The sequence below is a fragment of the Ostrea edulis genome, chromosome 4, assembly GCF_947568905.1.
Source record: "Ostrea edulis chromosome 4, xbOstEdul1.1, whole genome shotgun sequence".
NCBI classification, from domain to species: Eukaryota; Metazoa; Mollusca; class Bivalvia; order Ostreida; family Ostreidae; genus Ostrea; species Ostrea edulis.
In genome coordinates, this window is record NC_079167.1 from 47105612 (window position 1) to 47121299 (window position 15688).

Here is a 15688-nt window from a genome sequence, read left to right on the forward strand (position 1 = left end):
AACAGAAATTCGGCTGTTACGTGCGACCGGAAGTGAATTTTGAAATAGTATTAAAGTGTTCTCTTGAGATGGACAATGTCAATAATATATCTGTAAATATTGTATTAAAAGGTTGATAAATAAGCATTATGAGGACAAAAAAAAAGACTAATTTTTCAATGTTTTTGTCTAAAAACCGGAAGTTGCTGGTTAAACTTCTGATAAGTCTAACATTTTCTGAAACGCCGAAAGAGACCTAATTAATCTATGGAAGTTTTGTTTCTAAAGCATAATTTTTAAATTTGACGTTTCTTTTGTTCACTTCTGGTGACGGCCATTGCATTGCCATAATGATAAACCTTATTGCACAGCTACAGGTCACCATCTATCATCTCTGAAAGTTTAAAGACTCAATCTTTAACCGTGTATGAGAAAACGCCCGGACAAAATGTCATTTGAAAAACGTAAATTCGGCCGTAACTTTCGACCGAAAGTGATTTTAGCAAAACTAAAACAAACCTTTCTAGACAATCCTATTTTACATCTTTCCTGAAAGTGTCATGAAAATCTATCAAGCCGTTTTTGAGAAATCGCGTGCACAAAATCGGTAAGAAAAAGAACAATAATAATACATAAGAATCACTATAAGGTCTTCCGTTGAAACGGAAGACCTTAATAATAATAAACAGTAGAATCACTATAAGGTCTTCCGTCTGGAACGGAAGACCTTAATAATAATGATAAACAGTAGAATCACTATAAGGTCTTCCGTCTGGAACGGAAGACCTTAATAGTAAGAAACAGAGTAAAAACAATATGTTCCCAAACTTTGTTTGGGGAACATAACTAGAAAAGAAAGGTGTATTGAGCCATGCAAACACACCACATAAACGCTGCATAGATAAAAAGAGCAAAAGCAACATATAAAGCTACGTACACTGGACCTAAGATCTACATGATTTACAATTACATATGGGGCCAGACCAAGTCGATATAAAACTTTTAAATTGATTTAAGGTGGTAAGATGCCTAGCTTCATTTGGCAAAGAGTTTCAGATCTTAGGAGCACTGTACCTAAAGGATTTCAGCCCATACCTGGTTGTCCTGACACTGGGCACAATGGCAGTGTTTGTGTATCTAAAACTGTAAGATTGATCTTTAAATGCAATGATGTCATGAAGAAACAGATCGAGGGCTGGATTTGTTTACAATTTTATAAGTTTTTATAGCCAGTGTGCGCATACGCCTAACTTTTAAGATTTCTGAAGCAATTCATCATATGTAGAAACATAATCATTATATATGAAACGAAGGGCCCTTTTCTGTAGTTTTTCCATTTTTATGGTATATTTCTTCTCAGAGCAGAAGTGCCAGGTAAGGGGACAGTAGCTAAAAATTCATAAAATAAAGGAATGGTAACTTGTAAGTTTACTTAAGGTGGGTCCTTAGTCCTGGATTTTTGGGGTTTAGGTAGCATTTTTTTTGTTTGGAATCAATAAATTAACATTCAGAGTAATGAGAAAAGGCAAATTAGTTAAGGATTTCCATATTAATTTTCATTACAGACACTACTGAAGTAATGTACCCCTATGTAGATTTTTATGAAATTCATTGGAAACAGTTATCTGTTGTTATTTTAAAATAAAAACAAAAAATATAATTTAAATTGCATTTATTTATCGGGAAACATGTCAATAACTAAAACACATGTCATTTTCAATCTGTTCATCAAGTTTTAGTACAATAAGTGCAAAATTATTGAATTAGCCTTATTCTCCAAAATGTTAAAAAACAAACAAATATGGACACAATTTCCTTATAGCATGGTTTACATATCATTTTTTCTGTTTTTATTAGTAGATGTACATATGTTATATTTATTTATGGAAAAAAATCCATACCTTTCCGTATTAATTTCAAATCTATAACTTCCAGAGTATGTATACCCCCATAAAAAACCTAAGTCTGGCACCATACAGCTGAGCTATTCAAAACCACTCGTGGATTAAAATTCTATGTAATTTCATGAAAAGACACAGATAATAATTCCTTGTCACCTTGGTAAAATGTTTGTGAAAAATATAGGAAATCTATTGCATAATGGACTTGATAAATAATTTAATGTAAACAGAGTTATTGTCCTTGGATTCAACATTTTGAAACACATCATTGACTATTCAAATATAACTAAGACTTTTGAAATATTATATGGCTAACACGATTTTTTACAATAACTATTGAAAAAGACTCCAACAAAATTTATGTTCCAGTCATTAAATTATTGACTTTGCAAAATCTTATGACGTCACAGGAGTGTGGAACTACGTTAAATGACTAAGATTGTGTCCAGCTATTCCGTTTTCAGAGAACCTTGCGGATAAACAGCCATTCGTAATTCCTTGAAAAATATATTAATTCATTTGCAGCTTATTCCGTTTTCAATGATCTGTTTTCCTCTATTCTCGAAATAAACACCCATTCGTACTTCCTTGAAAAATGAAGATATTAATTCATTTGCAGCTTATTTAGTTATCTGTTTTCCTGTATCTTACAGAATAAACAGCCATTTGTATGTTCTTGAAAAATGAATATATTCATTTGTTTGCAGCTTATTCCCTTTTCAGTGATCTGTGTCCCTGTATCTTGTATGCCGGGAACCTATTCATTTATTGTACAAAAAATGCTATATATCCTTGAACAGACAGTCATTCAAATGCATGCAATTCTACACAAATTGTGATCCCAATTTTTAATATCTCTCCTGCTAAGAAAACCCTTTCCCCGGGAATACTTCCCTTTCAAATTCGTAAATAGCTTGGTAGAATGAGTGTCGTCTCTCTATATTTGCACCGCGGTGCAGATTAGTTTGAGCCTTTTAAAATCGAGTCTCTTCACCCTATATATACTCCTGTTACTTGCACCGCGGTGCAAATTAGTTTTAGCATTTTAAAAGCGAGTCTCGTCACCATATATATACTCCTGTTATTTGCACCGTGGAGCAGATTAGTTTGAGCCTTTTAAATATTTTTAATATCTCTCCTGCAAAGAAAACCCTTTTCCCAGGAATAATGTCCTTTCACAGGCGCGTTTAGCTCCTGTTATTTGCACTACGGTGCAGATTAGTTTGAGCCTTTTAAAATGTCTTATTTAGACACATCCCCAAAACATTCTAAACCCCATTTTTTAATATCTCTCCCCCAAAGAAAACCCTTTTCCCGGGAATACTTCCCTTTCAGATGCTTATTTAGCTTGTTATAACGAATGTCGCCTCTCTATATATACTCCTGTTATTTGCACCGCAGTGCAAATTAGTTTGAGCCTTTTAAAAGGGAGTCTCGACACCCTATATATACTCCTGTTATTTGCACCGCGGTGCAGATTAGTTTGAGCTATTTACAAGGTCTTATTTAGAATAATCACTCTCCCAAACATTCTAAACCCCATTTTTTAATATTTCTCCCCCAAAGAAAACCTTTTTCCCGGGAATACTTCCCTTCAGACGCTTATTTAGCTTGATAGAATGAGTGTCGTCTTTCTATATATACTCCTGTTATTTGCACCGCAGTGGAAATTAGTTTGAGCCTTTTAAAAGCGAGTCTTGATCGTCACCCTATATATACTCCTGTTATTTGAACTGCGGTGCAGATTAGTTTGAGCCTTTTAAAATGTCTTATTTAGACACATCCCCCAAAACATTCTAAACCCCATTTTTTAATATCTCTCCCCCAAAGAAAACCCTTTTCCCAGGAATACTTCCCTTTCAGACGCTTATTTAGCTTGTTATAACGAATGTCGCCTCTCTATATATACTCCTGTTATTTGCACCGCGGTGCAAATTAGTTTCAGCCCTTTAAACACTAGTTTCGTCGCCCTATATATTCTCCTGTTATTTGCACCACGGTGCAGATTAGTTTGAGCCTTTTCTAAACTGTGTTTGTTACTGATTTTTGTCTCTATAGGACACCATTCCTTTCATTTATTGTTATAAGAGATAATCCTTTGATTTCATGACATAATAAACAAATTTCACAAAATGTTTACATCCGCCCTTCAGCTTTATCCATTTTTCCCATGTTGCATTTCAAGAATAAGAAAGTAAACAGGTAAAACACATGAAATATCCTTTATTTCAAACCCTTTACGTTGTTGACGTTATGTAAAATAACGTCAAATATTATTTGCACCTCAATGCAGATAACGGTATTATGCCCATGTTAATCAGAAGGTCTCTCTCTCTCTCTCTCTTTTTTAAAGAAAAATGTGTTAGTCTTGATAATTGGTTTGAAAATATATTTAGGTGTCGGACCAAACTTCTCTAAATAACAGACAAAATTGCTTGTGGAGAGTGTTGATATTTCAGCTGATGGGCTGATATTCAATTACATATATCTCTCTCTCACGAATGAGGTATATGGAATGATATTGATGTCGGTATTATTATTTACTTCGCGAATCAAATAAGTTTGACATTGTTGACATTAACGTCAGTTTCATCTGTGCATGTGTATGACAATTATTTCACTTTCTGACTTTAATTCCACACAATTTGACTCCTTTCATTTTGGGTCTGTGCGACTTATATCGATTTATACCATACAAATCAATCATAACAAATACAGAGGCGAAGCAAATAACAGTAGTAAATAGCGACGCAAGTTCTTTAAATCTACTCAAAACCTTGGAAGTGATTAGCTTCACGAAGCAAATAATAGGAGTATATATATACTGAGCTAGTTAATCCTAAATAGCACTTCAAGAGGAAGATTTTCCCGGAAAAGGGTTTCTTTGGGGGAGAAACATATAAAAATGGGGCTGGGTATTTTTGGGGGATCTAGATTAAAAGACAAGAAATCAAGAAAATGGCTCTTTTTTGTACAAAGCGAAGCAAATAACAGGAGTAAATAGCAACGCAAGTTCTTTAAATCTGCTCAAAACCTGGAATTTATTTTCTTTGGAACTGCAATTTGAAGGGAAAGCGCAAGAAAGATGGAGAAAAATACCAATGAAAGTTCCATATTAAATTTCATTTATCTTGTATACACACTTGTAAGCACTATAATCCTGTGGGGATCCGGGTTAGAATAGGTCCTCAGTACCCCCTTGTTTGTCGTAAGAGGCGACTAAATGGGGCGGTCTTTCGGATGAGACCGCAAAAACCGAGGTTCTGTGACACAGCAGGTTTGGCACGATAAAGATCCCTCCCTGCTCAATGGCCATAAGCGCCGAGCATATAAGGCCTAAATTTTGTGGCCCTTCACCGGCAGTGGTGACGTCTCCTTATGAGTGAAATATTCTAGAGAGGGACGTTAAACAATATTCAATCAATCAATCACACAAGCACTATACATACTAAAGTGCGTGTTTTACTTCTACATAGAAATCAAATACATCCTTGTTTTATCGTATTGAATAACTTTTATGGAATAAATCAGTGGTATATATGTAAATATTACTTTATTCCGTATATTCATATGAAGGATTTATGCGAATTTGATATAAAATAAAATTGGCCTTGATCCACACTTATGTGCGTGTTTTACTTCTACATAAAATTAAATGCATCCATGTGTAATTGTATTGAATAACTTTTACGGAATAAATCGGTGATATTATGTAAATGTTACTTTATTCCATATCAAGGAATTATGCGGATTTAATATAAAATAAAATTGGCCTTGATCCGCGCATCAAGACAGGTTTTCGTGTAAGGCAAAAATAGTCACCATTCTCAAGTCTGTCCCTTTGTGAGAAGTATTCAACATATACAAAACATTCATACAGAACCCCGGATTCATTCATACAGAACCAAAAGTAGAAAGGACTAATACAATGGAATAACAAAACATGTTCTTAATGTCCGCCATGGAAATTCTTCACAACCGATTCAGTATATATATACTGCTGTTATTTGCTTTGCCTCTGTATTTGTTATGATTGTTTTGTATGGAATAAATCAATATAAGTTGCACGAACCCAAAATGAAAGGAGTTGAAATGTGTGGATTTAATGTCAGAAAGTGTTATAGTTATATAAACATGTACATATCTATGAAATTGACGTTAACGTCAACAACGTCAAACTTATTTGACTTGCAAAGTAAATAACAGGATAATGCCTGATGTCGTAGGTATATATGTATATACTACTAAAAGTAAATAACAGGATAATGCCTGATGTCGTAGGTATATATGTATATACTACTAAAAGTAAATAACAGGATAATGCCTGCATGATGTCGTAGGTATATATGTATATACTACTAAAAGCTACAAAGTATGATTACAGGGTAGTGGTTGTGCTGAAACTCGCATGCACGCACATGTATACATGTGTATTGATTTTAGTTGCTGTTAATTCCTCGTTATTTATTGAAATGTTTTGAAATTTATCTTGTAGTCATATATCTAGACTTGTAATGTATTGACATGGTCAAATTACTCACCAGCCCATGTATGCACATGTGCTAAATTTTGGTTGGATTATACTCAAATATCTTTAACTTAATACATGTATTTTTAGTACAATCAAGTTTCTTTTCACATCATTCACTCTTCGTTCTAAGGAGTGGCCGAGTGGTTAGAGCATTGCTCTCAAATTCACACGGCCTCTCACCTCTATCGGCGCGGGTTCGAATCCCGTTCGTGAGAATAAGTGAGAAAGTTTCCCAGTTTACTTTCGGAAGGTCGGTGGTCTCTTCCCAGGTACATTGTATCTGGGTTCTCTCTTCCACCAATAAAAACTGGGTGCCACCAGATAACTGAAAAATTGTTGAGTGTGGCAGAAAACATCAATCAATCAATCAATACATGTACTTCTAGCATGAAATGATCCTGTGGGGATCCAGGTTGGAATAGGTTCTCAGTACACCTTGTTTGTCGTAAGAGACAACTAAATGGGGTGGTCGTTTTGATGAGACCACAAAAACTGAGGTCCCAGGTGTGGCACGATAAAGATCCCTCCCTCCTCAAAGACTGTAAGTGCTGAGCATAGGCCTAAATTTTGCAGCCCTTCACTGGCTATGGTGACATGACATATGAGTGAAAAATTCTCAAGAGGGACATCAAACAATATAAAACCAATCAATCAATCTAGCATGAAATGGACTGAACATTATAAAACAGTTATATATTCAGACGCTTCACAGATATCATTGGTATGATGTGGTCAAAATCACTTGTACTGAAACAAATTACACCATTTGCTAAATGGGGGAATGGTTGGGGAACATCTGTAACGGTACCCCGTTACAATCTATTCTAGTTTTCTTTATGATGCAATGCATTGTACCATAAACAGTACCATATGAAATCATATACTGCCTTGATGCTCTATTGTAAATAAAATATTTCATAACTGCTATTGAATTCTTGAATAAGATATGTCCATTATGATTAACCATTAATTTCCTCAAATGAATTAACGTACATTTTCATCTACAGATAATTATGTGAAGCATGGCTGTAAATGCTTTTATGGATCGTGGAGTGTGGAACATCAGGTCATCATGTCAAAGCCACAGTGCTTCCTGTTTGGAAAGCGATGGACTCCGTTTCAGCTCTGTCTTATCTTTCTTATATTCCTAGTCTTGTTTAATGAGTATTTCATCTATGTCTTTCAAACCATGAGATGGCCAAACTTACCAGATGTAAACAGGTTTGTTTGAATATATGCATTTTTAATTCACTTATTAAACGTATAATGTGCACAAGAAGAAAGAGGATGATAGTTGTTACTTTGTTGGAATTGGCAAAACCATTATTAATTATAAACTATAATCCCTTCTAAAACAATTTTCATCCATGGTTTCTTTTATAAAAAATGCCCTTTTGTACTGTATATCAATGGATTATAAGTGCACTATTTTTTCCCGCATAAGGAAGACAGATTAAGCACGGCGTCTGAGCCATGGATTCAAAACAAATTCAATCAGCTGTGTCTACCATACTGGGGATCATCTCGAAATTAAATGAAAAGAAGACGCATGAGATAAATAGAACATCTATAATTGCGTATTTTGATATTTGATTTATCCAACTCGTTGATATGGTGTATTTATTCGTTCGGCAAGCCTCGCAAATAAATACACCATATCAACTCGTTGGATAAACCAAATATTAAAACATGCATTGCCAATATAGATATCCTCTATTTATCCGTATATTTAAAAAATATTAGCAAATAACGTTTTCAATTTTCATGAATATTTTTTTATTTGAAAAATTAGAATGTCTATCTGAGTCGTTCAGGCATGTTTTCTTAGATATTCATATTATGCATCAGATCACAGCGAATTTTGGACCTCAGAGTATCTTATTTGCAAACAAAGCACCTTTTTCATTATTCTGAAATAAATCACAAAAAGTTCATATAAAATAATTGAGAGCTTGTATCACTCTTTCAGTGGTGAAATCACACTTCATAAGAGGTGTTTTAACGAATCATTATATAAAATTTTAGTGTTATGAGCTACCTTAAATGAGTTATATTTTTAGCTCACCTGAGCTGAAAGCTCAAGTGAGCTTTTCTAATCGCCTGTTGTCCGTCATCTGTCCGTCTGTCTGTCTGTCTGTCCGTCTGTAAACTTTTTACATTTCTGACTTCTTCTCCTGAACCACTGGGTCAATTATAACCAAACTTGGCCTAAAGCATCATTGGGTGAAGGGCTTTCAAGTTTGTTTAAATGAAGGGCCATGCCCCCTTCAAAGGGGAGGTAATCACAAAAATAGGGTTGGGTCATTTAAAATTTTTCTCAAGAACCACTGGACCAGAAGAGCTGAAATTTACATGAAAGCTTCCTGACATAGTGCAGATTCAAGTATGTTAAAATCATGCCTCTCTCCCCCCCCCCCCCCCCCCCCCCCCCCGGTTTGATGGGACACAATAAGGGATCAAAGTTTTACATACGAATATATAGGGAATATCTTTAAAAATCTTCTTCTCAACAACCACTGAGCCAGAAAAGCTGAGATTTACATGAAAGCTTCCTGACATAGTGCAGATTCAAGTTTGTTGAAATTATGGCCCCCGGGGGTAAGATGAGGTGACAATAGGGGATCAAAGTTTTACATACAAATATATAGGGAAAATCTTTACAAATCTTCTTCTCAACAACCACTGAGCCAGAAAAGCTGAGATTTACATGAAAGCTTCCTGACATAGTACAGATTCAAGTTTGTGAAATTCATAACCCCTGGGGTTAGGATGGAGCCACAATAGGGGATCAAAATTTTACATACAGATATATTGGGAAATTCATTAAAAATCTTCTTAAAAATCACTGGCCAGGGAAGTTTACATTTACATGAAAGCTTTATGACATAGTGCAGATTCAATTTTGTAAAAATCATGGTCCCTGGGAGTAGGTTGGGGCCACAATAGGGATAAAAGTTTTACATGCAGATAAATTGGAAAAATCGTTAAATATGAACCAAGGTGCTCATGTGAGCGATGTGGCCCATGGGCCTCTTGTTTATGTTTACTAAACATAAAAAATGAAAAATATTTTGTTAAAAAATTATGAACCAGTTCCTTTAAAATACTTTAAAAATGCCCTCGAAAGTGCCCATGATACTGATGAAAGGCTTTACATAATGTAATATACTATGGAATCATCATTGTTCGTGGGGGATTGATGTTCGTGGATTTCGTGGGTCACTCTTACCCTCGAATTTACGTGTCCTCAAACATTTATGTAAACCAAGTAGAGTTATCTCTCCTAGTGCATCGTATTGCTTACCCACGAAATTACGTCCCCATGAACCAGGAAAATTTTACTTACCCACGAACATTGGCCCCCACGAATCAAAATCAAAATGATTCCACATTATGTAACATTAACACGATATGACTAATTTGGACCCGTCCTAGAGTCAAAACCCTGAGGTTGTGAAATTTTGGTACAGTACAGGCCACTATTATTCCCTGTCACACGGTGGAAAACATGCGGTCTGTGTTACACAATGCACACGGTGTGCCATATTCAAGTTTGTTAAAAACATGACCCCTGGAAGTAAGATGAGGCGACAATAGGGGACAAAGTTTTACATACAAATATATAGGGAAAATCTTTAAAAATCTTCTTCTCAACAACCACTGAGCCAGAAAAGCTGAGATTTACATGAAAGCTTCCTGACATAGTGCAGATTCACGTTTGTTAAACTCATCACCCCTGGGGTTAGGATGGGGTCACAATAGGGGATCAAAGTTTTACATAACTAATAAATAGAAAAAAAAAAAAAAAAAAACGCTTAAAGGACACTTCTCATGTTTTCAAAGTATTCAAAATTACATGCATTTTGTCTTCTTTATGGTTTTATGATTATAGCAATTAATTCTAGTAGTTGTTCGCCGAAAGTTTGCGATAATTAACCACAATACAGACTTAAATCTAAGCCCCGATTTCATTAGTTAGGTAGTGACGTGGTACAGTGACGTCACATGCGCCCTTCTTTGATTGATTGATTGTGAAAGTAGTGTAAGATATTATTAAAAACTCAGCTTTTAGGGGCCTAATTTATTCACCATGGGCAACATTTAAATCGATGTTGACAAAGTTTTATATGTTTTTGTCACCAGTGCATGTACATATAGCGATGTAAATACCCAAATATAGCGAGGAAAGCGTGTATGAAATCGGCAATATTGCGAGTAAATAATGTTTATATGGGTCGCTGTCTGCAAACTGTTTGGTACATCTGTAATTGGCACTGTTTTTCTAAAATTAACAGTGCATGCAATTATCATTTATTTTTTGGATTAGACTTATAATACGTTACGTTGTTGCCAACAACTAGGCCCTAGGCCAAGCTACTGTCACGGGTGCATTTCTGAAAGAAAGAAAAAGAAAAACACACACAAATCAATAAAAACTAGTTCTAATTGTAACGGGGACCGTTACATATGTTCCCCAAACCTCCCCCAATTAAAAAGTGATGTCCTTTTAAATCTATAGCAAAAAATCATTTTATTTTAGTCTTTAATTACATGTAGTACATTCAATATGGTCATTTCAGTACCAAGAAATGAAAGAAAGCGTTGCACGTGCATGCACGCGCACGCGTGTACGATTCCGAATTTTTGTTGATGTCGTTCAACAGGCATTTGTATCATATACCCACAGTATGAATTTCATAACGTTTCAACCAAATATAAGAAAGTTATAGCGATTTTAAAATCGTCCAATCAGAATTCAGCACACGTGCATACACGTGCTGAGCAGTAATTCTAACCACAGTAATTTGTAAGGAGTACCAAGACACATCTAAACCATTAATATCAATAGAATTTGATGAAAAACAAAAACCTTATCGTCCTTTAAAAATTGAACATTTAAAAAACGTTGCACACGCATGCGCGTGTACGTTGGCATTTTTTTATTACACCAATATATAGATACACATATTGTCTACTTATGCTGTGAATATCATCTCATTCGCTTCATAAATAAGATAGTTACAAACGTTTTAGTATTATCCAATCAAAATGAAGCGCACGTGCATGCGCGTGCAAATTGGTAATTTTTACCATGCAAATCAGTTAAGGGTCTCAATATCTACCTATGATATGAATTTCAAGCCATTTCAATGAACAACAAAAAAGTTAGACTGATTCCAAAGTTAGTGTACAAATTTTGTAATGCGCGTGCACGCGCATGCGTGCGCGTGCTGACAAAATAACTATTATTTTTCATATGTACAAATCATATACTATCATCCTAATTAGGTTTTATATCGCTTCCTTCAATATTCTGATTTTCCATTTTTTGTACCAAAATTGCAATGCACGTGCGCGCGCGTGCATGCACGTGCAGACAAAAGGACTATGACTATGCACATCTACAAACGCTATACTATCATCCTGGAAAGTTTCATATCAATCCCTTTTGTAGTTTCTGAGAACACTTACCGGACAAAAAAGTACCGGAGAAAAAGAATAATAATAATAATAATAATAATAATAATAAGAAACAGAGTAAAAACAATATGTTCCCAAACTTTGTTTGGGGAACATAATAATGAAATTTAAAGTGGAAATCATATTATTTTATTTTGATAAAGCTTCAATCTTATTATTATTTACGTCGTTAGGAAGTGGGAGCACGGCACGTGTTATACTGATGCACTCAAGATGTTACGAGTTCAATGAGGAAATAATTTTATAATTCAATTTAAAGTTAGGAAATACAATATTCTATTATTTTAGCAACAACCACGCTCGCTAGGTGGCGCGTCATGTTCTATTTTTATTTCTACAGGAAAAGTGGGACGAGTTTCCACCCTATTTTTTACGGGCTAGTATGGATAAACCTAGAGCCTACGAATGATGCGAAATTGATCGTTCGGATCTAAAATAGCTATATTTAGTGTATCTCACATGATTAGGTATATTCCAGAAAATCCCTTTGAGATTGAAGCGATTAAGCAGAGCGAGTATATGTAAACATTTACTTAACGGTGAAATACGCAACAAAGAGTGACATATTAATACATTTAATGCATGAATAAATTATACTGAGGTCAAACATGGACGATAATTGCCCGTGTTCATATAGTATTTGATTGATTTAGATATCCAAGGAAAGATAACTCCCATTATTAACGTACTCACAACGTACCGGTGGTATACAATGATACAATGTTTATACATTTCTGAATGATGAGTGAATCTTTATTTTCATCAGAATCTTTTCCATCACACTCGCAGACCAGGTCCCCATACCCCTACCAGTGTCAATCTGTGACTGATAGCAGTGCGGTATTTAATTTGATATAGTCTAGAGGAAATTCGAAATATGGTAGTGACATTTCTTCCTCACAGAATTAGCTGGATTTTTAACGTTTAAAGAAAAGTGGGGTATGGACTGGGGGGTTAAAAATGCTATTTGCCAAAATTTCAACAATATTAATTACAAGGCAAGGCAAAAGGGATCATAAGTTACAGATGATGCAATTTTCACTTGCAAGTTGCACTGCCACTATAGTTACACTTAATTAGTGACTTACTTACAGATAAATAAAGTAACTTACAAGTATTTTATTTATTTATTTATCTATCATTTCATTTCATTTTTTCTAATATCATGGTTTGTACTTGAAGAGTCATCGCAATAAAGGGACATTAATTATTAGTGTTACAAAAAAATCTGATCATGCAGTTTTTAAAATTCTGAATTTTGAAAAAATAAAAATAAATAAATAATAGATTCTGATACCACTCATCCCCCCCCCCCCCCCCTGACTCTGGCCAGAGAGTTCTGCTTCTGTCAGTTCTGATGTAACTAGCTCAGCCCTCAGACTGGCCAGATAGTCCACTGTTTCGGTAAATTCTGATAATGATGCTACTCAGCCCCCCGGGCATGTTGTTACAAGGTGAAGGTCAGTTGATCCGAGTGTGTATTGAATTTAAAGACCAGAACAGAATTATGTACATGTAGTGCTTAGCTTCGATATATCCATTTTCTCACAGTTTATCAGGGTCTCTGTCCAAGCGGCTTTTGAAAAGGTGACTGGGTGTTTTATTAAAGGTAAAGTTCTTGCTCCAACAAAAAATTATCCACGTCTTTTTTCTCGTACCTTCCTTCAAAAAATTGAAAAGTACTCAGTCTAAATCCTTTCTACTGACAACTAGTACACCCGATCACGGCACAAAACATCTTAATGTAATATTATTTACAAGCCGTTAATGTGATAATTGGTTTTTATGCCCCCGAGATCGATGATTTAAAGATATATATCTTTCAATCAAGTGCACAACAATTCAAACACGTATTAAAAATGTCCTTCCTCTATGTGATCACATGTATTTAATTGTGATTTCCCGCATTAGTGTGGGGTTTCATCCTCTATGTGATCACATGTATTTAATTGTGATTTCCCGCACTAGTGTGGGGTTTCATCCTCTATGTGATCACATGTATTTAATTGTGATTTCCCGCACTAGTGTGGGGTTTCATCTTGTGATATAAAAATTAAAGGATTTTCTTCTTTCATTAAAAAAAATATATTTATATTTACTTTGTTTAGTTTACATATCGCTGCAAAACATGCTATTTACATGTATAATTGGAGAATTGATGACATATCATCAAAAGCAGAAGAATTCTGGGTGTATGGAAGCTGCTTCGTGTCATGACGTAACAGTTTCAGGAGTTTCCACCAAGAGGACTTTCGAGGACTTGATATGTTAATATTGACAGTATAAAGTATCGCACAGATTGCAAATTAATTCTTTTGCAATTAGGTTGATTTGAAAAGGTTGAATGGCTGGACAGGAATTTTTTTTTCTAGATTTCATAGCCCTTGGGCCTATTGATACTTTTAACTAATACTCAGGAGGCTGATACTCTTGTTCTATTGTAGGGAAGATGGCTCATCCATGGTTCTTTTATTGGTAGCTGACCCACAGATACAGGGGTATCAGTTTGAGGGAAAGTGGACAGGGCCTTATGCTCGATGGGATGCTGATAGGTAAGATTATATATTTTTCAATATTTGCAAGGAAAATGGAAAACAAATGCTATCATTTTCCATAAAAACGAATAAAATGTAAATGGAAAATTGGCTTCAATGTGAAGGCTCGATAAAAAGTGGTAAAGAAATAATACCATATTTATATAGCACCCTTTTCATACACTATGTACGCTCAAAGGTGCTATTCAAATGTTATTAAATATAAATATAATTGAGAATGAGTGGAATTTGAACCAATATAATCCACAGGTGACTCGAGATAACTCGAAGTTCAAGGGACCATGATAAAACTTCGAGAAATCGAGAGATCGAAATTCGGAAATTGAAGGTCTGCCGGTATGATTTTACAGTAACCGGAAATGTTTACCAACAAGATCATAAATATATGATATCATTTTGACATGTTTTCCTTCATATTCTTCAGGTAGTTAATTTGATATCAAAATAAAAAACCCTATTTTGCATTAATATAAACATTTCAAAGTTTATGTATTTATTTGTTTAAGGAATGAATTTATTATTTTTTCGTTGGATGAAGGTATACCACAAAAAAAAAAAAAAGACGGAAAACTGCATCATTGCGCGTAGCGCATGATGCAAAAGTTTTCTGTCTTTTTTTTCGTGGTATACCTCCATCCAACGAAAATATAATAAATTCATTCCTTATCATTTAATATTTTAAAACATTGAGTTTATATGATAAAATATTATTTGATTTGAGTTGAATTAACGAGTTATTCTTTGACTACATTCTATGTCATTTCGAGATGGGCATAGTAATTTGTGAATACACAACTTTAAAAAAAAAACTAAATCTGTTAGGCCTAATGGCGACTTCCACGAACTGTTGTTTACTGATGAGCAAACGGGTTTCTTGTGGACTGAAGAATGCAGTTTTAAAAGGATGAGTTAGAGATAAATCCTGTTGAGAGAAAATTGCTGGAATACTCCCTATTACCAGCCCGTCAGAGTTAGCGCGCTTTGATGACTCTTGCGCGTCAATGAACAAGCCTCGCGAGCAAGTGCGAGATTACCGGGACATAAGCAAAACGTAGATAAGCCCCCCTTTTTATGCCCCCGAGATCGAAGATTGGGGGCCATATTGTTTTTGTCCTGTCTGTCATTCTGTAATCCTATAAGTCTGTCATTCTGTAATTCTGTCTGAAACTTTAACCTTGCTAATAACATTTAAACAGTAAGTAATAGAGCTTTGATATTTCGCATGAGTATTCCTTGTGACA

General features: G+C 34.9%; 1 protein-coding gene across 1 annotated transcript in view; it reads left to right on the top strand.

The window, feature by feature from the left end:
* LOC125671002 (uncharacterized) overlaps window positions 1–15688 on the top strand; it is a 139433-nt gene that overhangs the window by 5315 nt on the left and 118430 nt on the right. Inside the window, exons 2-3 of the mRNA XM_056162786.1 lie at window positions 7419–7632; window positions 14337–14444. Of these exons, the coding sequence (XP_056018761.1) occupies window positions 7484–7632; window positions 14337–14444 (257 nt within the window). The 5' untranslated portion in view covers window positions 7419–7483. The remainder of the gene's footprint in view (window positions 1–7418; window positions 7633–14336; window positions 14445–15688) is intronic.